The sequence below is a fragment of the Protomyctophum bolini genome, assembly GCF_963924005.1.
Source record: "Protomyctophum bolini genome assembly, chromosome: 16".
Lineage (NCBI taxonomy): Eukaryota > Metazoa > Chordata > Actinopteri > Myctophiformes > Myctophidae > Protomyctophum > Protomyctophum bolini.
In genome coordinates this window covers 4170609-4198300 of record NC_137877.1, presented here as the reverse complement: position 1 = coordinate 4198300, position 27692 = coordinate 4170609, and the positions used below count along the sequence as shown (strand labels likewise).

General features: G+C 43.8%; 1 protein-coding gene across 1 annotated transcript in view; it reads right to left on the bottom strand.

Moving 5' to 3' along the window:
* lrp1bb (low density lipoprotein receptor-related protein 1Bb) overlaps positions 1-27692 on the bottom strand; it is a 634358-nt gene that overhangs the window by 228287 nt on the left and 378379 nt on the right. The window contains exons 28-32 of the mRNA XM_080786185.1: positions 15601-15732; positions 13208-13435; positions 6802-6976; positions 5926-5989; positions 5805-5835 (exon numbers count right to left, since the gene is read on the bottom strand). Coding sequence (XP_080642311.1) covers positions 5805-5835; positions 5926-5989; positions 6802-6976; positions 13208-13435; positions 15601-15732 — 630 coding nt within the window. The remainder of the gene's footprint in view (positions 1-5804; positions 5836-5925; positions 5990-6801; positions 6977-13207; positions 13436-15600; positions 15733-27692) is intronic.

The following is a 27692-nucleotide window of genomic DNA, read 5'->3' as shown; positions in this document are numbered from 1 at the left end:
TAACTCAAGTCTATTGTTTGAATGATAAAAAAAACAACAATCATTGCTTGAACCTTTGCTAAAAAACAACAGCACAGTAAATAGGGCTGGGGTCTGTATAAACGCAGGGCGTTGTGAGCTTGTAGATCAGCTATTTTTGGGGGGCAAATGTCTCCCCACAATAGCGGTTCTAGGGATCAAGTGGTCGATGAAAATGGAACAAAAAAGTTCCTTAATCACACAAAGATTTTGCCCGCAGAAATCCTGAGGTGATCACCCTCCTAGGCAGGGGTTCTCAACCTTTTTGGCCGGGGACCCCCGTAAATGCTCTGGAAATGTCTCGGGACCCCCGGCCCGTCCGCCCTCCCAACCCCCAATATAAAATGTCTGCTACAATAACCTTAATTGCGAACGCAGTGAGCACTAACTATGAGACCTAGCAGATCATGTCTGTCTGTCTGTGTGTCTGTCTGTGTGTCTGTCCCGCTGTTACACCACCTGCCCGCCACCAGAGGGCGCAGCTGTATCACACACAAAAACACACACACACAAACACACCTTAACTTAAAAAAACTTAACTTAAAAACACTTAACTTAATAAAAAAACTTAACTTAAAAAATAACACACACACACCTTAACTTAAAAAAATGTAACTTAATTTTTTTTTTTTTTAAACACAAATATGTACGAGCTGTGTTCGCTTCCCGCGTTTGCGTGTCTTACTTGTAATAGAGACAATACACCATAAATAAATACTGAAACCAGATATAATCATTAGGGAAGGTGTATGCATGTACTCTGTGTACTATATGTAAACTCTTCATTTCCATTTTCCAGCCATTCAGTTGAAAAAAAACGTTTATTTTATTTGGGGACCCCCCAACATAATTTGACGACCCCACCCGAGGTGGTCGCGACCCACGGGTTGAGAACCCCTGGGTTGGCGTCTCCCTGCCCTGTGTCTGTGTGTGTGTGTGTGTGTGTGTGTGTGAGATTTATGTGCGGCAGATTGACTGTCACAACGCATCGTTAATTTACTCTCGTCCCCCCCGGTCCACATTTCAACATTTCCTGTGAAAATACAAAATGTGCTCCGAAAGAAAACAAACAAAAAGCCGGTTTCCCAACAGCGTGTTTCCACAACAAAGAGTTCCACCTCAAACAGCAACCAACCAACAACCGACTGCCAACATCTGTTTATCCTGGATTTTTCCTCCAAACTTCCGTCCTACACTAGTTGTTTTTATTGGGCCGGTGGGGATTTTGACATAGTGTGTGTGTGTGTGTGTGTGTGTGTGTGTGTGTGTGTGTGTCGTGCAGGAGAACTTGAACCGCGGGGGTGCCGACCTCCGTGACGCACTGCGTCGAGGCTTCTGGTAAATCTCAACGTCTAGGGGTCTTCTAGGGGCCAATACTTCTAGGGGTCTTCTAGGGGCCAATACTTCCAGGGGTCTTCTAGGGGCCAATACTTCCAGGGGTCTTCTAGGGGCCAATACTTCTAGGGGTCTTCTAGGGGCCAACACTGGCATGCAGCCTTGGAAGACATACTGACAATGTTTCATCAATACCACAAGATATAGAATTATTCTATTACAAGTAAAAGTCCTGTATTTGAAATGTACGAAACGTAGTGAACTCAACATATATTTGAAGTAGCCTATATAGTAAGACAAAAAGTGATTATTTAGAGTGTTTTCAAAATGTATATAAGTCGTTTGAAAATAGCAGATCTTCAAGCTTGTATACCATACGAAGTTAAGGGTTGAAATGGTCAATGCATGTTGTTTTCTAATACTACAAAGTAACCAAAATAATTATAGCAGAGTAGAAGTATGAGATGTATCATGTACTGTGTATAGTGAAGTAGAAGTATAAACATATTGGAAACAATTGGAAATACTTTACTCAAATACTAGTTCAGTACTTGAGTATATGTACCACTGCAGGGCATGGGTTGTGTAGTTTGTGTATAGTTTGTGAAGAAAGCCGTATCAGAGCTAAGTGTGAAAGCTGCACTATCCCATTCTGACCCGAGATCAGATTCATACGAGGTTTCCACTGGACACACACTGGTCCGATTAACCCATTCTGACCTGAGATCAGATTCATACGAGGTTTCCACTGGACACACACTGGTCTGATTAACCCATTCTGACCTGAGATCAGATTCTAAAAATGTCAGTCGTTCAAAAAAATAGCAGACCTACAAGCTCGTAGCGCGCCACTTGGTGGCGTGCTATGAGCTTGTAGATCTGCTATTTTTCAATAGCTAAAGCATAACATAATGCTAAGACCAAAGGATTCCCGACAAAAATGGGCTATATACAGACTCGGGGCTTCTTAAGAGCTTGTCTGCGTCTGTGGTGGCGGTGGCTCTACTACAGTATCTGTCTCCTCTGGCCAAATGGAAAAACAGTGGCATTCATAAATACTTCAACCATAAAGTGCTAAAAGAAAGCGCACTAGCACAAGAAACAAGACTATAAGACTAAGAAATGCACTTCTTCTCTCACAGCTGGGATTTCCTGGGTTTTTGCGCACATTAATGTTTTCGTTATGCTACACTACAGTATATTTATTTTTGGCCCAGAGGTGGTGGTTTTCTGTTTCAATAATAATAATAATGTGTTAGTTTTAGGGAGATTTGTCACCGACCGTGCAGTGTCGTGCATTTTGCACATACATGAAATGGTTCCATTTTTACCCATACTGACTGTTAGAAGCAGCGGGCGTTACCACTCCGCTGTCTTCTGCTCAGTGACACACAACTGAACCACAACTGAACCCCAAAGCACTGCAGAGAGTGGTGCACACAACTGTACCACAACTGAACCCCAAAGCACTGCAGAGAGTGGTGCACACAACTGTACCACAACTGAACCCCAAAGCACTGCAGAGAGTGGTGCACACAACTGTACCACAACTGAACCCCAAAGCACTGCTCAGTGACACACAACTGCACCACAAAGCACTGCAGAGAGTGGTGCACACAACTGTACCACAACTGAACCCCAAAGCACTGCAGAGAGTGGTGCACACAACTGCACCACAAAGCACTGCAGAGAGTGGTGCACACAACTGCACCACAAAGCACTGCAGAGAGTGGTGCACACAACTGCACCACAACTGAACCCCAAAGCACTGCAGAGAGTGGTGCACACAACTGAACCACAACTGAACCCCAAAGCACTGCAGAGAGTGGTGCACACAACTGAACCACAACTGAACCCCAAAGCACTGCAGAGAGTGGTGCACACAACTGTACCACAACTGAACCCCAAAGCACTGCAGAGAGTGGTGCACACAACTGTACCACAACTGAACCCCAAAGCACTGCAGAGAGTGGTGCACACAACTGTACCACAACTGAACCCCAAAGCACTGCTCAGTGACACACAACTGCACCACAAAGCACTGCAGAGAGTGGTGCACACAACTGTACCACAACTGAACCCCAAAGCACTGCAGAGAGTGGTGCACACAACTGCACCACAAAGCACTGCAGAGAGTGGTGCACACAACTGCACCACAAAGCACTGCAGAGAGTGGTGCACACAACTGCACCACAACTGAACCCCAAAGCACTGCAGAGAGTGGTGCACACAACTGAACCACAACTGAACCCCAAAGCACTGCAGAGAGTGGTGCACACAACTGAACCACAACTGAACCCCAAAGCACTGCAGAGAGTGGTGCACACAACTGAACCCCAACTGAACCCCAACTGAACCACAAAGCACTGCTCAGTGACACACAACTGCACCACAACTGAACCCCAAAGCACTGCAGAGAGTGGTGCACACAACTGAACTCCAAAGCACTGCAGAGAGTGGTGCACACAACTGCACCACAACTAAACCCCAAAGCACTGCAGAGAGTGGTGCACACAACTGAACCACAACTGAACCCCAAAGCACTGCAGAGAGTGGTGCAAACACAACTGCACCACAACTGAACCCCAAAGCACTGCAGAGAGTGGTGCAAACACAACTGCACCACAACTGAACCCCAAAGCACTGCAGAGAGTGGTGCACACAACTGCACCACAACTGAACCCCAAAGCACTGCAGAGAGAGACTGACTTTCAAATGTACATAAATGTTTGTTTTGATTGTATTGCTGTGTTGTTGCATTGTGCTTTTCTGCTTTGGCAATGTAAACGTATGTTTTCTCATGCCAATGAAGTCCTTTTGAATTGAATTGAATTGAATTGAGTGGTGCAAACAGCACAGTGCATTACGAATTCCACCCATGTTACTTGGAATATGAGATGTGACGATAAAGTTTGATTCTGACTGGGGTGGACCAGGGGTTCAAACCCACAACTAATTACCAGACGACCTTGTTATATCCACTCAGCTTTTGGTCACGGCCGTCCACATATAAAAGGAGTGGAGAGACTGATACTTTAAAGAAGAGTCAAGACAAAGTTATCGTCCTAAAGAAGAAGAAAAGGGATAAGTAGTCCGAAAGACCTCATCTGGTGTGAAGGCAGAAGAAGGATTGATCTCAACCAATCGATTCCGTCCGGTCCATGGATTCCAAGTGAAAATAATGAGTTCAAGAAATTAGATTATAGGAAAAGAAGAAGAAAGAAACGAACAAACAAACCAACCAAAAGTTGGCAGTGACTTTCAAATAGAGCCGGTCGAATCATAGAGTTATATATGAATAGAGAAGACACCCGAGTTCTCCTCCCATCCACTTACATTAAGTTGCTCAAAAGCGCATGAGGCGATTTCACTCCTCCTTCCTGGTAGGAACAGAGTGCATTATGGGATGGATTTGCCTCAAACACATGAACGCGCTGCCGTTGACTATCATTGTGCCGCTTGTGCGTGTCAGGTGTCATGGCCCCAATCACATGAACGTGCGCAATGATAGTCAACGGAGCAGCGCTGGCTCGAGCTGCAATGACAAATTCGGCCACTATGTCCATTTGGCCTCAGGGTTTCCTCTGGGTGCCTTCTCTATTGTATATATACTCTAAGGGTCGAATAGAGGGTCGATGACTGTGTTTTGGGGGCCGATGCTGATCGAGATTTTAGAGAGACCTACAGTAGACTATCAATAACAATCAATTTGAAGAAAATATTACATTTCAATACATATTGTTTTTAGACTAATGACCTGAGATCCTACTTTCCTTAAGCACTAACTGTCTCTCTGCATTCTATGTACAGTATGTGTTTACCTTGCTTATTGTAAGTCGCTCTGGACAAGAGCGTCTGCTACTGTAAGTGCCTAAATTGTACACCAAATCTCGTCACCAAAAATAACCCACATATACAAGCTCTCTCCTGTTATGATGTGAGGCAACAAGACATGTACGTTTTAGGTTTGCATCATTGTAATTACGTAAACTGCCATGTATGAAGCTTAAAGGTATATTCAGTGATTTCACTTAATTCAAATATCACTTATTTTTTTGTTTTGTTGTGATAATCCTCTCTACTATAGAGTGTGCTGACCATATAAGGAGTTCCTCCCTGTCCCTAGTTAACCCCTGGGGGTCAAAAAACCCTAGGTTACGTTTTTGGTTCTCTATCCTGATTGGATGAAAGCTTGGGTCCCCAGGCAAAAACGAAACCTAAGGTTTTTTGAGTGAAATCACTGAATATACCTTTAAGGGTGTTTTAGTTGATTATTAATGCGCTCATTGTTTGTGGTTATTGTCATGTCATGTATTGTCATGCATTGTCTATAATTATGTCCAATGAAATGTAAAAGTGTCCTCTACTGTACGTGAGTCCATATCTGGGCTGCAGGCTCTTCCTTTGAAGCATTCAGACACTTCAATAAAGATATAAACCCTGGTACTGACCCACAGGTTCTCTCTGGTTCTGGTGGAGGACCTTGCTGTTGGACCCGTCCATGTTGGTATAAATATAAAGATATAAACCCTGGTACTGACCCACAGGTTCTCTCTGGTTCTGGTGAAGGACCTTGCTGTTGGACCCGTCCATGTTGGCCACGTTGATGGAGCCGCCGTCGGTCCAGAAGATCTTCCTGCGTGGCGGGAGAGGAGACGAGCCCATTAGTGAGCCCATTAACCCATTCTGACCTGAGATCAGATTCATACGAGATTTCCACTGGACACACACTGGTCAGATTAACCCATTCTGACCTGAGATCAGATTCTAAAAATGTCAGTCGCTCTTCGATTTTTCAAAAAATAGCAGACCTACAAGCTCCTACAAGCTTGTAGATCTGTTATTTTTCAATAGCTAAAGCATAGCATGATGCTAACACCAAAATGGGTTCCCGTTCAGAATGGGAATCTGAGATCAGATTCTAACGCACAGAAGAACGGTGGTTCTTTAACCCATTCTGACCTGAGATCAGATTCTAAAAAAAATTATTCTAAATCCTGACAGTTTAAAAGAAAATAGCAGATCTACAAGCTCGTAGCGAGGCCACTCGGTGGCGCGCTATGAGCTTGTAGATCTGCTATTTTTCAAAAGCTATAAAGCCCAACATGCGAGGAGGAGGAGGTTCTAGTGATTAGTGAGCCCCATTAGGACGAAGCCATCTCGGAGGTTTACATAGTCAATGATGATGTTATGTCGGCCGCGCTAATTAGAGCCGCAAACCGAAGGGAAGCCGATACATCGTGTTTTCCGCCCGACGACCTTGTCAAGGTCTTATTGACAAATTGCTCCGCATGCTCGCGAAACAATTTGTTCTCCTCCACCTTGACGTTTTATTTTTTTCCTCCTTTTTTTCCTTTTAGACGTACTAATGATATGCGTCATGAAGTGCTTGGAGTGGAGGAGGCTGAATGATGAAGTGCACAGATGTTGTGGCGCTAATCTACTTACCCCTTGGCGGGATGCGCTACGAGGCACCGTGGCTTATCAATCCCGTGGATGACGGTGGTCTTCAGGGAGCCATCAAGGCGAGCCACATTGATCTGCGACTCGTCGTTCTCCGAGCTGAGCCAGTATAAGTTCCTGGAGAGCCAGTCTAAAGCCAGGCCGCGGCAGTTCACTATGTCTATATAGGAGAGAGAGAGAGAGAGAGGAGAGACTGTCACTCGAAACCTTCCGGAAACAACCGCTTATATCCCTGGCAAGTCCTCCACACGGACCTCTGGACACTCGTCACTCAATCACTGTAAATCCCTGGAACATGTGACGCGTTTAAAACCTAAACACCAGTGTGTAATAATTAAAATGCCAAATGTTTTATTAATGGTCATAAAATACAGTAGAACACGAGCTCACTCAAACACCTCACGAGAACACCTAGTGTTCGAATTCTAAACACATTATGACTAACTTTGATTGTAAAAACGAAACACGTTTGTGTTTAAAAAAGTGTTACTGGCGATTAAACATGTTCTTCTGTTTATAATCTAAACACTGTGACACATTTAAAAAAGTGTTCAAATATGTGTTTATAACCTAAACGCTTGGGTTTAGCAGCCATGTTGATGGGTCGGTGCTACGTTAGAACGTTAGCTGTGGGTGTGTTATTTTCTTTTTTAAACAATAATATTACATTTTATTTGTATTGCACTTTTCATTCACTGGGAATCCCAGAGTGCTACATGGTAAAAAACACAATCAAGCAAAAGGTTAAAGATGTGAAGCACAGAAAGACATTGCCAACAGTGGTTACACAACACAACACATTACATGCAAAGGCCTTCTGAAATAAAAACATTTTTAGACCTGTTTTAAAAGAGTGTTTCTGTGTGCAAGGCATGGAGTTCACTGTAAAAAGAGTTCTCCACACTGGCACACAGTAGCACATAAATGAAACACACCATGCCAATTCATAGATTACCTGCAATTATCTGCAATTATTTTGCTGTAATAATAGTACTACAGACGGAAAAATGTTAAAGTCCACAGTCCACACTAATTATCCATAATGTATAAATGATAGATAAGGGGGTCACAGGACAACGAGGCCTTTTCGTGGAGGGGTCAGAATAAAATTTGGACTTAAACTGTTTTTACGTCTGTAGTATTTTCTTTAGCTGTATTTTTGTATCTGTAATATTTACTCTTATTTTTCAGATTTATTTTTCTTCTTTTTTTCCCCTTAACACATTTTGTACATAACACGTCCTGAAACGTCATAAGGATTGGAACCGAGAGGTGCCTTAGACGTCTGTGGACGTCCTAGCGACGTCCAAACGACGCGGGGCGAGATAATAATATTCAGAATAATTACTTATGCCACTGTTTGGGGCCACTGTTTGGGGCCCATGCCACTGTTTGGGGCTCATGCCACTGTTTGGGGCCCATGCCACTACTTTTCGCTTGCCGTATGCTAACGCTCTGTGAAACTATTAGCTTGTCATTGACTCCCATGTTAGCGCGGCGGAAAGAATGACTCGTATCTCCTCATCCAGGGCGCTCTCCGTGGTGATGAATGGATCGATATGCTGGCGCTGCGTTTCTGCTCCTCATCCGTCTCTCCCGCAAAATATGAACTCTTTTTGTAGCGTATATAAATATATTAAGATGATCGGAGATTGTGATGGCACTTTGTCAGTCAACTTTTTTAAGAAAGTATTTCCGGTTCATGGCTTTCAAAATGGAAGCGATCACTACTCTGGCGATTACTCCGGCGCAAGCAACGCCTTTATTTTGATGCAGTTCCGGTACTAAATGTGTTAAGGCTCATACATAGTCTGGATTTTCGGTGGTGGGGTGACCACCGAACTACAACATGACGTCACGAGCCGCGGTGAAGAGAAAACCACCACCACCGCTACAGCCCTTCTCTCTGTTTTTACTCACCACCGCTCAACGTTATTTCAGCTCCGGTGGTCACCTCACCACCGGAGAAGTGGTCACCTCACCACCGGAGCGGTGGTCACCTCACTACCTAAATTCCAGACTATGAATAGGCCTTCACTCTTTTGTCCAACTATTTTATACGGTGTTGTTTTTCTCTGTGGCATCCTGAATGTATTCTCTCTTCTACTAAAGGAGATTACGTATTTCTCTCTCTCTTCTATTTTTATAACTTTTTATTCAAATTCAAACGTGTTGTTTTCTTTAATGGGTGTTTTGTTGTAAAGCACGTTGAATTGCCTTGTTGAATTGTGACCGTAACAAATACAGTGCATAATAATTTGCCTGCCAATCAAAAGAATTGCTGTTGTGAAAAGTGACTACTCAACAGAACGGTCATCAGCAAATATGCTTTGTTTAAAAAAAAAAAGGAAAACAATTATGCAAATTATGAAAAGAGTGGACCTGGGCAAATCATGCAAAACACATTTCCCAATCAAATGCTCTGAACTCTGTCAACACTCACAGACATTAACCCATTCTGAACGGGAACCCATTTTGGTATTAGCACTATGTTATGCTTTAGCTATTGAAAAATAGCAGATCTACAAGCTCATAGCGCGCCACCGAGTGGCGCGCTACGAGCTTGTAGGTCTGCTATTTTTGAAAAATCAAAGAACGACTGACATTTTTAGAATCTGATCTCAGGTCAGAATGGGTTAATCAGACCAGCGTGTGTCCAGTGGGAAACCTCGTATGAATCTGATCTCAGGTCAGAATGGGTTAATGTCTTTTCAAAGTGCGTTCTGAAACAACAACAACACGATTTCTCGCAAACCTACCAAACCACACGGTAACAATTCTGAAGCATTTCAAATACGTTGGTTCTAACAGTCACATTAATAACGGGTGAATATCGGTGAAATATCACTGAAATATTGGGTCAATACCTGCCTGTGGAAAAACATATTGCTCAATATCAGTGGAAATAATTATGAATTATTTTGACATAGGTTTGATATTGATTTTTTTTGTATGAAATATCAGCCAATATCAATATGCTACAGACAAGATCGTGCATCACTTTGGCTTTGAAGTTTACATTCGAGTCCTACAAATAATTCTACAAATCAATTTTGCTTCATGTACTGTATATATAATCAGTACTGAGCAAACACAGCCTTGTTCAGTATTCTGTAAGTGGGGTTAGTTGTGGAAAGTAACTGTAGAGCCTGTAAATGTTTTGAGGTATACCGTACTTTTATTATTTCCAATTTTAAATAACCTTTTTTTTTTAAATACCGTATATCCCACGATTTTGTAACCCATTTTTCACCCCCTGTGTCAATGATCTAATGTGATCCTGGGCTCTACACACCCTCCACCAACCTAGTCCCCATATATGGGGGACAAGGGGAGAGCAACGGACTTGAACTCATGCTTCCTTCATGCCTGAGTGTCCAAGTTGCTCCTTTACACCTGACAGGGGGGAGTTTCCCTGGTTGAAACACGTTATTCCAACCAGTTCCTTTCCCCTCCAGCAGGGGGAGTTTCCCTGGTTGGACGTAGCGCGCACGTTATTCCAACCAGTTCCTTTCCCCTCCATCAGGCGCCCCGGCTGGCCAGGGGGAGGCAGTATAGAGACCAGGATTACTGCATGTTTTTTGTGAGGGTACCTACCCTATTTATATTTCCAATTTTCAATACTGTTTTACTTCTACTCCACTAAATATCAGAAGCAAATATTGTATTTGTTTTACTCAGCTACAATTATATGAAAACTTTACTTTTGGTATTTTAAGTAAACCATGTGAGTACTGTTTTTCCCCACCACTGTTAGGGGCCCATGCCACTGTTTGAGGCCCATGCCACTGTTAGGGGCCCATGCCACTGTTTGGGGCCACTGTTTGGGGCCCATGCCACTGTTAGGGGCCCATGCCACTGTTTGGGGCCCATGCCACTGTTTGGGGCTCATACCACTGTTTGGGGCCCATGCCACTGTTTGGGGCCACTGTTTGGGGCCCATGCCACTGTTTGGGGCCCATGCCACTGTTAGGGGCCCATGCCACTGTTTGGGGCCACTGTTTGGGGCCCATGCCACTGTTTGGGGCTCATGCCACTGTTTGGGGCCCATGCCACTGTTTGGGGCCACTGTTTGGGGCCCATGCCACTGTTTGGGGCTCATGCCACTGTTTGGGGCCCATGCCACTGTTTGGGGCCACTGTTTGGGGCCCATGCCACTGTTTGGGGCCCATGCCACTGTTTGGGGCTCATGCCACTGTTTGGGGCCACTGTTTGGGGCCCATGCCACTGTTTGGGGCCCATGCCACTGTTTGGGGCCACTGTTTGGGGCCCATGCCACTGTTTGGGGCTCATGCCACTGTTTGGGGCCCATGCCACTGTTAGGGGCTCATGCCACTGTTTGGGGCCACTGTTTGGGGCCCATGCCACTGTTTGGGGCCCATGCCACTGTTAGGGGCCCATGCCACTGTTTGGGGCCACTGTTTGGGGCCCATGCCACTGTTTGGGGCTCATGCCACTGTTTGGGGCCCATGCCACTGTTTGGGGCCACTGTTTGGGGCCCATGCCACTGTTTGGGGCCCATGCCACTGTTAGGGGCCCATGCCACTGTTTGGGGCCACTGTTTGGGGCCCATGCCACTGTTTGGGGCTCATGCCACTGTTTGGGGCCCATGCCACTGTTTGGGGCCACTGTTTGGGGCCCATGCCACTGTTTGGGGCTCATGCCACTGTTTGGGGCCCATGCCACTGTTTGGGGCCACTGTTTGGGGCCCATGCCACTGTTTGGGGGCCACTGTTTGGGGCCCATGCCACTGTTTGGGGCCCATGCCACTGTTTGGGGCCCATGCCACTGTTTGGGGCTCATGCCACTGTTTGGGGCCCATGCCACTGTTTGGGGCCACTGTTTGGGGCCCATGCCACTGTTTGGGGCCCATGCCACTGTTTTTCCCCACCACTGTTTGGGACCCATGCCACTGTTTGGGACCACTGTTTGGGGCCCATGCCACTGTTTTTCCCCACCACTGTTTGGGGCCCATGCCACTGTTGCTACTCTATGGGTGGCCAGGATAATCCCACAGATGAGTGGACACCATAACCCTGACCCCCTGCGTCGCTATTATACTGTAGAACAGAACCCTGCATTCCAGCCAAACTATAATCCCTGATTATAGCACAGCTATACAGTGGCAGGGATCCCAGGTGAGCGATTATAGCCAGCTCTACTGTACAGTGACGAGGATCCCCAGGTGAGAGCAATTAACCGCTCTGAAACCTAGCTTAGCTCTTTTTGGCATGATGTCACTACAGGGAAACATTTTCATTTGCAGATGTTGCTATTTTCATTATGAAAAGGGCTTCAGTGGTTAAAGGCAGAATGTCACTTTGTCCAGTGTTTACATAAATCAATGTATGTTTTTAATTTGTAATTTTATTTAATTGAACGGGCACGGTGATAGACACACACACACACACACACACACACACACAGTTGTTACGTATATGCGCACTGTGACTGCACGTAGGGCAACACAATGAGCAAGGCAGGGAGCCCCATTTTTCTTTTTGCACTGTATATTATAATATACAGTATATATATATATATATATATATATTGTATATATTGGCCTATATACGCACATGTCTCGCGCACACAAACACACACACACACACACACACACACACACACACCCACACCCCCCCCACACACACACACACACACACACACACACACACCCCTCTAGGTCTGTATGTATGTATGTAAATTGTTCCATATTGTTTGTTCATAGTAATACTGCTGCCTCTTGGCCATTGATGGGGTCACTCTTGGAAAAGAGATTTTTTAGTATTTCTTTGCCTGGTTAAATAAAAAGGATATGATGAAGATTAGATTGCATTCCGTTCATCGGCACAGCGAGGGAAAAACAATCAGAGAGCTGAGACATGTAAGGACACGCCAAGGTGAAGATCGTCTGCGTCGGATGGAAACCTCACATGTCCAAAAACCGTTACCTGTCATGGATTCACATTCATGAAAGCAATAAGGTACACTGTCCCGCACAACGTGTATTTGTGAGGTGACCACCGAACTACAACATGACGTCACTGAGGTGACCACCGAACTACAACATGACGTCACTGAGCCGCGGTGAAGAGCAAACCACACCGCCACCGCTCCAGCCCTTCTCTCTGTTTTTACTCACCACCGCTCAACGTTATTTCAGCTCAGCTCACCACCGGAGCGGTGGTCACCTCACCACCGGAGCGGTGGTCAGCTCACCACCGGAGCGGTGGTCAGCTCACCACCGGAGCGGTGGTCACCTCATCACCGGAGCGGTGGTCACCTCATCACCGGAGTGGTGGTCACCTCATCACCGGAGTGGTGGTCACCTCACCACCGGAGCGGTGGTCGCCTAACCACCAAAAATCCAGACTATGAATAGGCCTTTACTTACCGCCCGAGATGACGGTCTCCAGGTGTGTCCCGTTGATGAAGGCGCGGCGGATGGCCTGCGTCTTGATGTCGGCCCAGTAGATGCGCTCCTCCAGCGCGTCGTAGTCCACCACGGTGACGTCGTCGATGTCGGGCGCGGTCAGCGCCGTCATCACGTTCATGTACGGGTCGTCCATGTCCACGCCGCGGATCTCAGAGCGCCGCACGTACAGCAGGAACCTTTTCAGCGCTGCATGGGGGGAGGAGGGAGGGGAGGGGGGAGGGGGGGGGGGAGGGAGGGAGGAGGGAGGGAGGGAGGGAGGGAGGGAGGGGGGAGGGAGGGAATCGTGGCGAGTCGGCATTAACCCAGTAAGACCTGAGATCAGATTCTATACGAATGTCTTATAAACCCGTAACAGTTTCATGAAAAAGTTATTTCCCAGAAGCAAATATTTGAGTAAAAAAATATATATATATACAAAGATTTGCACACATTTTCACGATTACATTTTTTTATAAAATATCTACACAGGCTTGTAGATCTGCTAAGTACAAAATAATGGTTAAAGTGGTTAAAATCTAAAGTGAGCTTTCCCGGTTTGAATGGGTTAACCCATTTAGACCTGACATCGAAATTAAAAAAAATGTCTTCTGACATGACAGTTTTCTGAAATACCTATGTTTCATCTAAAAATATGTTGTTCCAGGGAACCAGAAGCAATTATTTTAGTTGAAAACGTTCGCTCTGAAAGAATATATATTCAAAGATTTGCGCCACATTTTCACGACTTTTCAAAAAATAGCAGACCTACAAGCTCATAGTGCGCCACTCGGTGGTGCGCTATGAGCTTGTAGAAGTATAACATAATGAAATACCAAAAGGGCTTCCCGCCCAAAAGGGGTTAAAATATGAATGAGCAGCACCGTGGCGGCGGGGCCTATTGAAGTGTTTGACCTTTTCAGTTGGATACGGCCGTGCCAGATAACGACAGCTTTAAGCCATTCTGACCTGAGATCAGATTCTAACGCACAGAAGAATGGTGGTTCTTTAACGCATTTTGACCCGAGATCAGATTCTAAAAATGTCTTCTAAATCCTGACAGTTTTCAAAAATAGCAGACCTACAAGCTCGTAGCGCGCCACTCGGTGGCGCGATATGAGCTTGTAGATCTGCTATTTTTCAATAGCTAAAGCATAACATGATGCTAACACCAAAAGGGGTTCCCGAACAGAATGGGTTAATAACTCCATGCAAATGCTGATGTCTATCAGAGCCCCGAGTCGCTAGAGTAGGGTACACTTAAATGTCAGGAACAGTGATTATTATGTAAAATAATGCTGGAATACTTTTGGAATATTTTTGAGAAGACATGTGGCCCACATGGCATTCTGGGATTTTTTTTTAGGCATTTAGCAAAACGCTCGTGAGCAGAGCGACTCCCTGTGGGGCAATAGAGCGCCACAGTCCCTCCCCCTTTCAGAAAAACCCAGGAAATCAAAACCCAATGCATTCTCCCATCGGCACTTCTAACATAATTTATTTAAAGACGGTTACGCCGCGGACAAAGCCAACTCGGATCGTGACAAATCATGACAATGAACACAATGTTTTGGGGGCCGATCAAATCATTAGAAAGAAGACAAGAAAGTCAGGAGACAACACTATTTGTTTTGTTTTTCGTCTTATAAATTATTTGATCGGCCCCAAAACATTGTGTTCATTGTCATGATTTGTCACGATCCGAGTTGGCTTTGTCCGCGGCGTAACCGTCTTTAAATAAATTAAATAAGAAGTGCCGATGGGAGAATGAATTGGGTTTTCATTTCCTCGTTTTTCTGAAAGGGGGAGGGACTGCGGCGCTCTATAGCAGTGAGCGCCATGTTGCGGTGTCACATCCATTTTGCCCATTTCTGAGATTTCTTAAAGCATTTATAGTTATTATTTTAAGCCTGGAACAAAGGCTAGAACCCCCCCCCCCCCCTCTCCCCCTCACTGTATATGTTTCTTTTCCCTTTTTACCTCCTTTATGATGAATTCCTGTTCTGTTCTTTGTCTATATAGAAAGTGTCTATTTGTACGTCTCTAAAAGTTTTGATGAATTGAACATGGTGGTGAGTAACCCTCTTGTAAACAAGTGTAATGCTTAAGTGGGTCGTCCACTCACAGTTAACAGTCTTTCTATTGAGTTTGTCCTTGAAATGTACTGACTGTAATTCTGCAAACTGTTAATAAATATTTCAATCAATCAATCAATCCATGCCTCGTGGTCAATCATGGCCATTGCGATTGAGATTGTGATTCCATGAAAACAAACGACAAAACAAAGGATATTAAATCAAAAGGAATAGAAAGAAAAGCAGACTTTGTGGTGTGTGTGTGTGTGTGTGTGTGTGTGTGTGTGTTCCTCAACTCACCGAAGCAGGACTGTTTGTTGGGCGAAAGCTTCATGAGATGTGGACAGGTGCACGACGCAGTGCGGTTGTAATTGATGAGACACAGGTGTGAGCACGGCCCGCGTCCATCATTCTCCTCACACGGATTGGACGCTGTGGTGGAGGGGGGGGGGGGAGGGGGAGGAGGAGACAGGGAAGGAGACAGGGATCAGAGAAAGTTGTTTTTAGACTTTTTACACTCATAAAGAAAGCAGGATGGCATGCCAAACAAAGCCAAGGTGAATATTTGAACTTGCTGTTTTCCCCACAAAAAAGACTCCCTAAATTACGTCAGTGAAACCGTTATATATGCTGGGAGATATTCACGCCTCACTCTAAAAAGTAAGATTTATATTATTTGTTCAGTAATTGTTGCTTTGTTCCATTTACCATACCATACCATCTTTATTTCTATAGCACATTTAAATAACAAGTTGTACCAAAGTGCTTTACAATAAAATAATAAAAATCACAACTTCATTTAAAAACAAACAACATACAGTACACAGTGTCACTTTCAACATCAAAAGCTCATAATATGCTTGAAAAAGCCAAAGAATAAAAATATGTCTTGAGGCGTGATTTAAACACCTGAAGAGTGGGGGCTTGTCTATGTGCAGAGGCAGCTCATTCCAGAGCTTGGGAGCTGCCACTGCAAAAGCTCGGTAACCTTTGAGCTTCAGCCTTGATTTAGGCACCACCAGGATTTAGTGACTACATTGTTGATCTACAGTATGCTGCTGGGATCTATGTGGCTGTCTACATACACCTGTCTGTCATTCATCTAAGTATGTTAATTAAAGGGCCCTAACAGAACCAAGCAAGGGTGATGCCAGATTGATTGATTGGTTTAAATATGTATTAACAGTTTGCACAATTACAGTACATTTCAAGCACACACTCAATACAAAGACTGTTAACTGTGAGTGGACGACCCAATTAAGCATTACACTTTTTTTACAAGAGGGTCCACCTTGTTCAATTCATCAACACAAAATAGGAGAGGATCCGTCTCTCGCTCCAAGTGTCGTGTCATTCTCGAATGGTGCGTTTGAAGGAACTACGGTAGTTCTTTTAGGAGTGAACAATCTTTTCACTTGAGCTCTTTGTTTTTAGCTTCCAATAACAATACAAAGGGCTGTATTTTGCGTGTCTTAAGTACCAGGTCTTATTCCCTAACTTGAGTACACTAAAGATCAATGCCATTTGGCTATTCTGAGGGCTGTATTTTGCGTGTCTTAAGTACCAGGTCTTATTACCTAACTTGAGTAAACTAAAGACCTGGAGGCGTGATCAATGCTCTTTGGCCACTCAGAATAGCCAAATGGCATTGACCACGCCTCCAGGTCTTTAGTTTACTCAAGTTAGGTAATAAAACCTGGTACTTAAGACACGCAAAATACAGCCCTGAGTGTCCAAAGAGCACTGATCACGCCTCCAGGTCTTTAGTTTACTCAAGTTAGGTAATAAAACCTGGTACTTAAGACACGCATACAGCCCTGAGTGTCCAAAGAGCATTGATCACGCCTCCAGGTCTTTAGTTTACTCAAGTTAGGGAATAAGACCTGGTACTTAAGACACGCAAAATACAGCCCAAAGTGTGCTACCAGTTGTTAACACTTTTGGAGCAGAGCAGAAGGACATTGACAGGCCTGTCAATGCATTTAACGCATTTTTTTTTATTATTTTCACACTTGTAACGCCGGTAATTAAAGTTGAAAAGCTTATTGACTATGTTATCTCAGAGGGAATGCTACTGTACAGCTTAATTATTGAGAATTCAATTTAAACTCTGACGTCAATACTAGGCAGGTCACTGAACGAGCTGATCCCATATTGGCATACTGTACATATACAGGGTGTTATTGAATTACAGTACAGCAGGTGCTGCTGTGCATTAAGTCAAGAGGATCATTAATGCTATTTTTGGAAATATGCTTGAAATGGCTGGGACAACAGTGCAACTACAGCACGCACCCTTTCATGGAATCAGCTTCAAAAGGATTATTCTTTTTAGCTTATTTTATTATTTTCATTATTATCACTATTATAGTATTTTGTTAGTTGTTTCAGTGCAGTTGCTTCTGGTCTTGATGTAGTGTTTGAGTGGTTTGGAGAGCGTCTATGTTTTGTTGATGTTGTATAAGTGTATTGTTCTGTGTTGACATGTTTAATGTATTGTTTTGTGTATGTACTGTATTCATTGTGTTGTGCCCGAGGACCCCCTCTAAAACGAGATGATACATCGTTTGGTCAGATCAGAGGTCTTTAACATAATTTACTTCAGATTGCACCCGTTTGAATATATTTGGTTCTATAGTTGTTTTTTAGGTACTGATTAAGTACCCAGCTGTAGTATACTGCACACTAAACCCAAGCGTTTAGGTTATAAACTGTTTTAAACACATATTTGTAACACTTTTTAAACGTGTCTCAGTGTTTAGATTATAAACAGAAGAACATGTTTAATCGCCTGTAACACTTTTTAAACACAAACGTGTTTAGTTTTTACAATCAAAGTCAGTCATATAGGTGTTTAGAATTTGAACACTAGGTGTTCTTGTGAGGTGTTGGAGTGAACTCGTGTTCTACTGTATTGTATGACCATTAATAAACAGTTGGCATTTTATTATTACACACATGGTGTTTAGGTTTAAACGCGTCACATGTTCCAGGGATTTACAGTGTGTAATTTGACTTCTGATTCACATTTCTTGTCTAATCTGTGCTGGGTTTGTATTGTGTTTTTGTTGTTTCAACCTCAGTTACATTGTGAAGGCTTATTGACCCTCAACTGACCTCGAGAGTCTTCCGTTACTGTTATGGTCACGTCAATGAAAATGTCATTCAAAACACTGCAGGCATTTTTGACCCATTGTGTCAAAAAAACGTGAAAAGAGTTATTGATCCATCAATGGAAAACGTCTCTTTCGGGGCATGCAAATGGCAACGTCATCGTAGTATAAAAGAGTCCTTTCCGAAAAGGACACAATTTTTTATTAAAAAAGGGTAAATATTTGAAAATCTGCGCTTTTGATCTCTATAGCCTGAGATATTTGCTCACCGGCGATAATGAGTTTGCATTAACCCATTCTGAACGGGAACCCATCTTGGTGTTAGCATCATGTTATGCTTTAGCTATTGAAAAATAGCAGATCTACAAGCTCATAGCGCGCCACCGAGTGGCGCGCTATGAGCTTGTAGGTCTGCTATTTTTTGAAAAATCGAAGAACGACGAAGAACATTTTTAGAATCTGATCTCAGGTCAGAACGGGTTAATCAGACCAGTGTGTGTCCAGTGGAAACCTCGTATGAATCTGATCTCAGGTCAGAATGGGTTAATGAGCAGAAGGTTGGCCCTCACGTTATGCAAACATTTTGTCATTCTGTCCCCGTCCTTTGAGAGAGGAGAGAGAGAGAGAGAGAGAGAGAGAGAGAGAGAGAGAGAGAGAGAGAGAGAGAGAGAGGAGAGAGAGAGAGAGCGAGAGAGAGAGAGAGAGAGTGCGAGAGAGAGAGAGAGAGAGCGCGAGAGAGAGAGATGGAGCTGATGCTAACAGAACCCTCTCACTGTGCTGTCACCACCACCATTATTCCCCCCCTGGTCCCGCCATTTAAGACCGACGCCGTTATGATTCATGTCTCCTAAAAACCTGCTCAATTATTTTGCAGGTTGTATGGGGGGGTGGGGGGGGAGGGCTGGGGCTACAAGGTAATTATTGCAGCAGTAATGTTGCAGCAGATTATAATAGGCTTCATAACAAATACCGTATGAACACGCATGCATGCACACGCGAGCGTGCACACATATTTGTATTACTATACTATACGTACTTGTGAGCCCATTTAAGACATACTGTGAGCTTGAGATACTTTTCAGAAACAATAGTGCAAAGCAGGAATGACTATATCTCTAATCCCCAAATGTATAAATGTCTAATCACGATCTTACCCACAACCTGAATCTTTTTCTACTTATCTATATACGTATCTCCAACAAATATTATTAGACATTTTTTTTAACCCTAAAACCCATGATCATGACAAAATTTAATTTCTCTCATATTCTGCAGTACTCATAGGGACAACAAAGTATAGTAGTCTAATACAAGTGTGCACACACGGCGGCGGTGGCTCAGGGGTAGAGTGCCTGGATGGGAACCGCAAGGTTGCCAGTTCGAACCCGGGCTCCCCCAGAGTTACTGTCGAAGTGTCCTTGAGCAAGACACTGAACCCCTAATTGCTCCCGATGTGCTAGTTGGTGCCTTGCATGGTTTCCGCTGCCATCGGTGTATGAATGGGTGAATGTAATGCACAATCTATGTAAAGCGCCTTGGATAAAGGCGCTATATAAATGCACCATTTACCATTTACCATTTACACACACACACACACACACACACACACACACGCACACAGTCTCACACACACACACACACACACACACACACACACACACACACACACACACACAGACACAGTCTCACACACAGTTTCATAGACTCACACACAGACACACAGTCCCACACACACGTACACACACAGTCTCACACACAGACACACAGTCTCACACACAGACACACACACACACACACAGACACACGCACACACACACACACACACACACACACACACAACAGCATCTTCATTTAACATCTCTATTTACGTGCCCATTTCACAAGAAGTTCCCGAACACAAACAACAGTAGATGTCACAGTTTGCAACACAACAAGCTCTGGAGGAACCGGTTGTTGTTTCAGGACACAGATCACGGACACACAGGAAGCCTCGTCTCCTCCTCCATGTGAACGTGGCGACTGACCATTTCATCACAGACACTGGACAAAAATAGCAGACCTACAAGCTCATAGCTAAAGCAGAATGCAACCAATGCCTTCACTTATAGCTCTTGGCTCTGCCATTGCTGCAATCTGCAGGCCTCTTACAACTAATTTATGCACATGCATGCGTGCACGCGAGTGCACACACACACACACACACCCTTGGCACACTCACGTACACACAAGTACGTGCACACACACACACACACACACTACCTTGGCCTTTGCGTGAAGAATGTGCTTCTGCTATGCAGAATGAGTCTAACACAGTGTCAACTCCCATCCATCCCCAGTGTTCATGAAGCCCACATTAACTCTGTCTAAGAAGCTACCGGGAGCCAGCGCCAGCGCCAGCACGCGTTTATTTCTCTTTATGTATTCAGAACATGACTGGCAGGCAGAACACACACTCCACATCCATTGTCGTCTATGATTCAGCTGAACGTAGCCGTGCGTGTGTGATGATGACTCCCTATCAGTGCACGAGGACAAAGAAGTCTAAATTAGACTTTGAGCACGTGCGTTGCGTGCGTGCATGCATGCATGCATGCATGCGCAGCATGCTGTTTCCACAGCACAGAGAGACAGAACGTTGAAATGCACTCCCTCTGAAACGAGCCAAAACACTCAATGTGTTCATTCACCCAGATTTTAACCCATTTAGACCTGACTGAGCTCGATTCAACAAATCGATTCTAAATCATGACAGTTTTCTGAAAAAAACCTCACGTTTCTTAGATCAGTGGGTTTCTTAAACTATTTCATCTCAAGGACCCCTAGAATTATCTGTATTTGGCCGCGGATCCCCCCTTCTGAAAATATGTTGTTCCATAAGGGGACCCTCCTCCAGAAGCAAAGATTTGAGTTCCGCTCTGAAAGAATATATATATTCAAAGATTTGGGCCACATTTTCAATAATAGCAGACCCTACAAGCTCGTATAGGAGACTATGAGCTTGTAGATCTGCTATTTTTCAATAGCTTTAAAGTATGACAATGCTATAAACAACACCAAGAGGGTTGTTCCCGGCTCCCGCCCAAAATGCGTTAGAGTTGTGGGTGTCAGAGTATACGAGCTGCAACCCTCCAACGCAAATGAGATTTCAATGAGCTCATTTGAGTCGGGAGTGTCCTCCAAAAAAATAGATATGTGTTTGTTCGCCATGTGGAACATGATTGCTGCGCGACAGACAGGAGTGACAAACAGATGGTCCCCCTGCTCCCCCTCCCTTGGTTTTTATGTATATTTTTGCTGTGGGAATATTCATCATCGAACACGGGGGGAAGGGGGGGGGGGGGGGGGAAGGGGGGGCAACATAAAAGGAAGAAACCAACCCCTCCTCCTGTAATAATATCCCATCATCATACAGTGGAACATTGTCAGGTGAAAAAGAAGCCGTTTGTTGGACTCCTCATGCAAAGAAGGAAGCATGGGCCACAGTCTGCTCTGCAAAATGTTCTTTATAGTCACAAAAACTCATATTAATACTTCTCATCTACAGTACATGGTCATAAGAATGCAATAACTATAAGTGACTGTATGTTATGACCTTGTAGATCGGCTATTTTTGCTGCTCTTGTGTGACACAGATGAAGAGGTATAGCACATTAACATTAAAAAAAACTTTGGGATATGGAGATATGAGCTTTCTGCCTTACAAGGCAGGGAGTTTAGTCCCTGGCAGGTTAAAGCTAGTGGATCTCCGGCTACAGTAGGTTTGTGTAATTGGACGTCGTCTGGGGAAAATGTCAGCAGCTCTGCAGGATTTACTATAGAATGGCAGAGCTTTAAGCTTCACAACTCTCTACTAGTGTCCTACGATAATAACACAGCATTATAGAGCGTCGCAGTCCCTCCCCCTTTCAGAACAACGAACGGCCCAGGAAATGAAAACGCAATGCATTTCCCCATATGCAGTTCTTATTTAATGTATTTAAAGACCTTTTAAGCGTTGTACGAAGCCAACTCTTGTCGTGACAAATCATGACAACACACAGAATTTTTCGGGACAAACAAAGGATTAGAAAGTAGAAAAAAACGGCAGGTTACAACACTTTCTTTGTTGTTTTTCTTCTTTGTAATTATTTGTTTGGTCCAAAATATCGTGTGTGTTGTCATGATTTGTCACGACAAGAGTTGGCTTCGTACGAGTCGTACGGCGCTTAAAAGGTCTTTAAATAAATTAAATAAGAACTGCCTATGGGGAAATGCATTGCGTTTTCATTCCCTGGGCCACTCGTTGTTCTGAAAGGGGGAGGGACTGTGACGCTCTATAGGACTCAGCTAGTGTCCTACAATAATACCACAGCATTATAGGACACTCCAGTGGTGGAAGAAGTATTCACTTCGTTAACAAAAGTATCAATACTGCAACTCTGTTACAAGTAATAGTAGTATTCGAAATGTACGTACTTGAATAAAAGTATGCTACAAAGTAGAATGTATAGGCTACTCATGCAGAATGTTTTCAAATGTATAAAAAAGACAAAAAAAAGCAGATCTACAAACTCACAAAGTGTCACGACGGATTGTGAGCTTGTAGATCTGCCTTTTTTTAATGTAGGCTATAGGGATGAATTGGGTAATGTATGGTTTGGTTTGTAATAATAATTAAGGCTGGGACTCAATTAAAGCTGCTATAAGCGATAATATGTCACATTTTTAATGACCTTTTTAATGATTCATTTTTTATTCATTACATATTATTGCTTATAGCAGCTTTAAAAAAAAGTAATCCAATCAAATAGAGGCTTTGTCGAAATCAAAATTAATCTACAGTATATTGTTTAATCGCTAATCCATATTTTAGTTATTTTGGTATACAATGGAATCAATGAGTGAGGTTTTTTTTAATCTAAATACGCCATATCCACCAAGCAAAGCTGTTGGTTGCCAATGGTATGATCACTACGCCTAACACTAACAAAAACTGTGTACAATGAATGTGTTATTTTCTTTATTCCGTTATTTTTTTCTGTCATTAATTAATCAAGTCCCAGCCCAGGCCAAAAACAATCAGAAATAAATAGTAACTACGGTTTTAAAATAATTGTAGTGCCCGAGAGGCAAACTAACCACCTCAGCTGACTCCTTTCCAGGCGAAGGAGCAGCGGTTCTACTCCGAGTCTCTCTCTCGTGTGACTGAACTTCTCACCCTATCTCTAAGGGAGATGCCAGCCACCCGTCGAAGAAAACTCATTTCGGCCGCTTGTATTCGAGACCTTATTCTTTAGGTCATGACCCACACTTCATGACCATAGGTGAGAGTAGGAACACTTCATGACCATAGGTGAGAGTAGGAACACTTCATGACCATAGGTGAGAGTAGGAACACTTCATGACCATATAGGTGAGAGTAGGAACACTTCATGACCATAGGTGAGAGTAGGAACACTGCATGACCATAGGTGAGAGTAGGAACACTTCATGACCATATAGGTGAGAGTAGGAACACTGCATGACCATAGAGGTGAGAGTAGGAACACTTCATGACCATAGGTGAGAGTAGGAACACTTCATGACCATAGGTGAGAGTAGGAACACTGCATGACCATAGGTGAGAGTAGGAACACTTCATGACCATATAGGTGAGAGTAGGAACACTTCATGACCATAGGTGAGAGTAGGAACACTGCATGACCATAGGTGAGAGTAGGAACACTTCATGACCATAGGTGAGAGTAGGAACACTTCATGACCATAGGTGAGAGTAGGAACACTTCATGACCATAGGTGAGAGTAGGAACACTTCATGACCATATAGGTGAGAGTAGGAACACTTCATGACCATATAGGTGAGAGTAGGAACACTTCATGACCATATAGGTGAGAGTAGGAACACTTCATGACCATATAGGTGAGAGTAGGAACACTTCATGACCATATAGGTGAGAGTAGGAACACTGCATGACCATATATAGAGTAGGAACACTTCATGACCATATATAGAGTAGGAACACTTCATGACCACATAGGTGAGAGTAGGAACACTTCATGACCATAGAGGTGAGAGTAGGAACACTTCATGACCATAGAGGTGAGAGTAGGAACACTTCATGACCATAGAGGTGAGAGTAGGAGCAGTTCATGACCATAGAGGTGAGAGTGGGAACGTAGATTGCTCGGTTAGACAGAGAGCTTTGCCTTCTGGCTCAACTCTCTTTTCGTCACAACAGTGAGCGGTACGGCGACTGCAATACCGCCCCCTGCCGCTCCGATTTCTCCAGCTGATCTCCTTCTCCGTCCTCCCTTCACTCGTGAACAAGACCCCGAGATACTTTAACTCCTTCACCTGAAGGGGTAATGCCTCATTCCCTAACCGGACTGCACAATCCACCGGTTTCCTGCTGAGAGAACCATGGCCTCGGATTTGTACTAGACGTACTTAACCCATTTTAGGCAGGAACCCCTTTTGGTGTTAGCATTACATTATGCTTTAGCTATTTAAAAATAGCAGATCTACAAGCTCATAGCGCGCCACCGAGTGACATAGAAACATGGCTTTTTCAGAAAACTGTCATTTTCAAACAGGTCAAAATGCGTTAAAGAACCACCATTCTTCTGTGCGTTAGAATCTGATCTCAGGTCAGAATGGGTTAAGTTACTTTACAACACTGGGACTCTCTGCTAGGTGTCGTACAATAACATCATGGTGGGAAAAAGAAGGAGATATAATCCCTGAGAGGGAGACGAGGCTATAGAGGACATGAAGGAATGTGTGGAAGGAAAGAAAGCTAAAACTAGAGCAAGACAAACTAAACAGCCTGGTGAACTATTGATATGTCTCAGTCCGTCCGTCCGTCCGCCCGAGAGGCCTGACATTTCTCCACAGATGAGCGTTCTCTCTCTCACACGAGTTCATTACAAGTTGAGTGAGCAGTTCGTCCACCTTTCAATGCTCCCAGAGTACGTGGTGGGATGTTTCGCCCACATTAACCCATTCTGAACGGGAACCCATTTCGGTGTTGGCATCATGTTATGCTTCAGCTATTGAAAAATAGCAGATCTACAAGCTCATAGCGCGCCACCGAGTGGCGCGCTACGAGCTTGTAGGTCTGCTATTTTTGAAAAATCGAAGAACGACTGACATTTTTAGAATCTGATCTCAGGTCAGAATGGGTTCATCAGACCAGTGTGTGTCCAGTGGAAACCTCGTATGAATCTGATCTCAGGTCAGAATGGGTTAAGTAGCATAAGGGTTGAAAAGAAGGCCAATAAATGGGGAAAAAAGGGCAGCCAATCCTAATAAAACTGCCCACAGCTGTGGCAGACGATGACTAACCCATTCTGACCTGAGATCAGATTCATACGAGGTTTCCACTGGACAACACACTGGTCTGATTAACCCATTCTGACCTGAGATCAGATTAAAAAAATGTCAGTCGTTCTTCGATTTTTCAAAAATAGCAGACCTACAAGCTCGTAGCGCGCCACTCGGTGGCGCGCTATGAGCTTGTAGATCTGCTATTTTTCAATGGCTAAAGCATAACATGATGCTAACACCAAAATGGGTTCCCGTTCAGAATGGGCTAATAAGTGCACCTGAGGACTGTAGCCTACTTACTGTAAGTACACTGTTGAAATATTAATTTATAATTATTACTTTGCAAGCTGGTTGTTCGTTTTTGTTTTTTTTTACCTTTACTCACTTTAGGCATGCTGCTGAGAGAGACTTGAGATAATGTTTTTCAGAAATGCCCTGAATCACTCTGATGACTGCAATATTAACCCATTCTGACCTGAGATCAGATTCATACGAGGTTTCCACTGGACACACACTGGTCTGATTAACCCATTCTGACCTGAGATCAGATTCTAAAAATGTCAGTTGTTCTTCGATTTTTCAAAAATAGCAGACCTACAAGCTCGTAGATCTGCTATTTTTCAATAGCTAAAGCATAACATGATGCTAACACCAAAATGGGTTCCCGGTCAGAGTGGGTTAATACATGAATATATAGGAAATTAAACAATTTTACACCAGGAAGGGACTCTTGGGAACAGAAACGCACAAAAAAAATAAAGTCCCACGATAACATTTCAGAAAATGTGCTTAGTTTGTAATTCGCACTTTGCATACGTATAACTTTTAGTATTTACTTGAATATATGTTACTTTGTCCATCACATGCTCATTCATGGCCAGCAATAACAGGAAGGCCGGGGGCCATTTCTGGACTGTTTAGTTTTCTTTTAAAAAAAAGGCTGTGTTCAGCAGCAGGGTGTTTGTGAGGATGTCTCTGCCCTTCATGATGGAAGCAGGCCAGTGGTTTTTTTGGACCACTTCAAAAAGCAGCCCTTCAACCAGAGGGAGGCCCTGCCTAGACATAGATACTGTAGCTACAGTACAGGCATGGCCAGCGGTATAATGCCAGATTGTGCAAGTGAAGCAAGGTCAGGTTTACATAGACAACACCCAAAATAATTAACCCACTTTGACCCTGAGATCAGATTCTAAAAATGTTTTCTACATCCTGACAGTTTTCTGAAAAAGCTATGTTTCTAATGTCAGTCGTTCTTCGATTTTTCAAAAATAGCAGACCTACAAGCTCGTAGCGCGGCACTCGGGTGCCGCGCTACGAGCTTGTAGATCTGCTATTTTTCAATAGCTAAAGCATAACATAATGCTAACACCTAAAGGGGTTCCCGTTAATCGACTACATTAGGCCACACGAGCCGATGTACCGTTCAAGCTCACAGTGCGTTGCACCAAGTAAATAGATCTGCCATTTCAAAGGAATAATTGTGACCATAGGTCGCAGATTACTATGGAAACCTGCAAAACCTGTCAGTCAGTCTGTAAGTACGTCCATCCGTCTGTCCGTCACGCCTGTGAAACACTCCATACATGGCCGTCAGTCTGTCACGTCTCGTGACACACTCCATATATGGCCGTCTCTATAAAAAAAGACCACGACACTGACCTGGAGAAGACTGGATCATCACCTAGATCTGCATATATGGAGGCGGCCAGCAATTCTACATCTGACCTCAAACCCTTAGATCTCCATGTATGAATGTCATAACTAGTTCTGACATTCCATATGTTGATCCTTCCCCATCCATTCTTCCTCTGTGATGTATCCCTTTTGACTGATACCTGTCCATTCAAACTCTAAAACACAACAAAACGAGGTATACTTCCTTGCTTACAGTAATAAATCCATAAGTGTCGCGCTGGCCGGCGTCTGCCCCAGCTGCAATACAGTCGGAAAAAACAAGGAAGTGAGTTGATCAA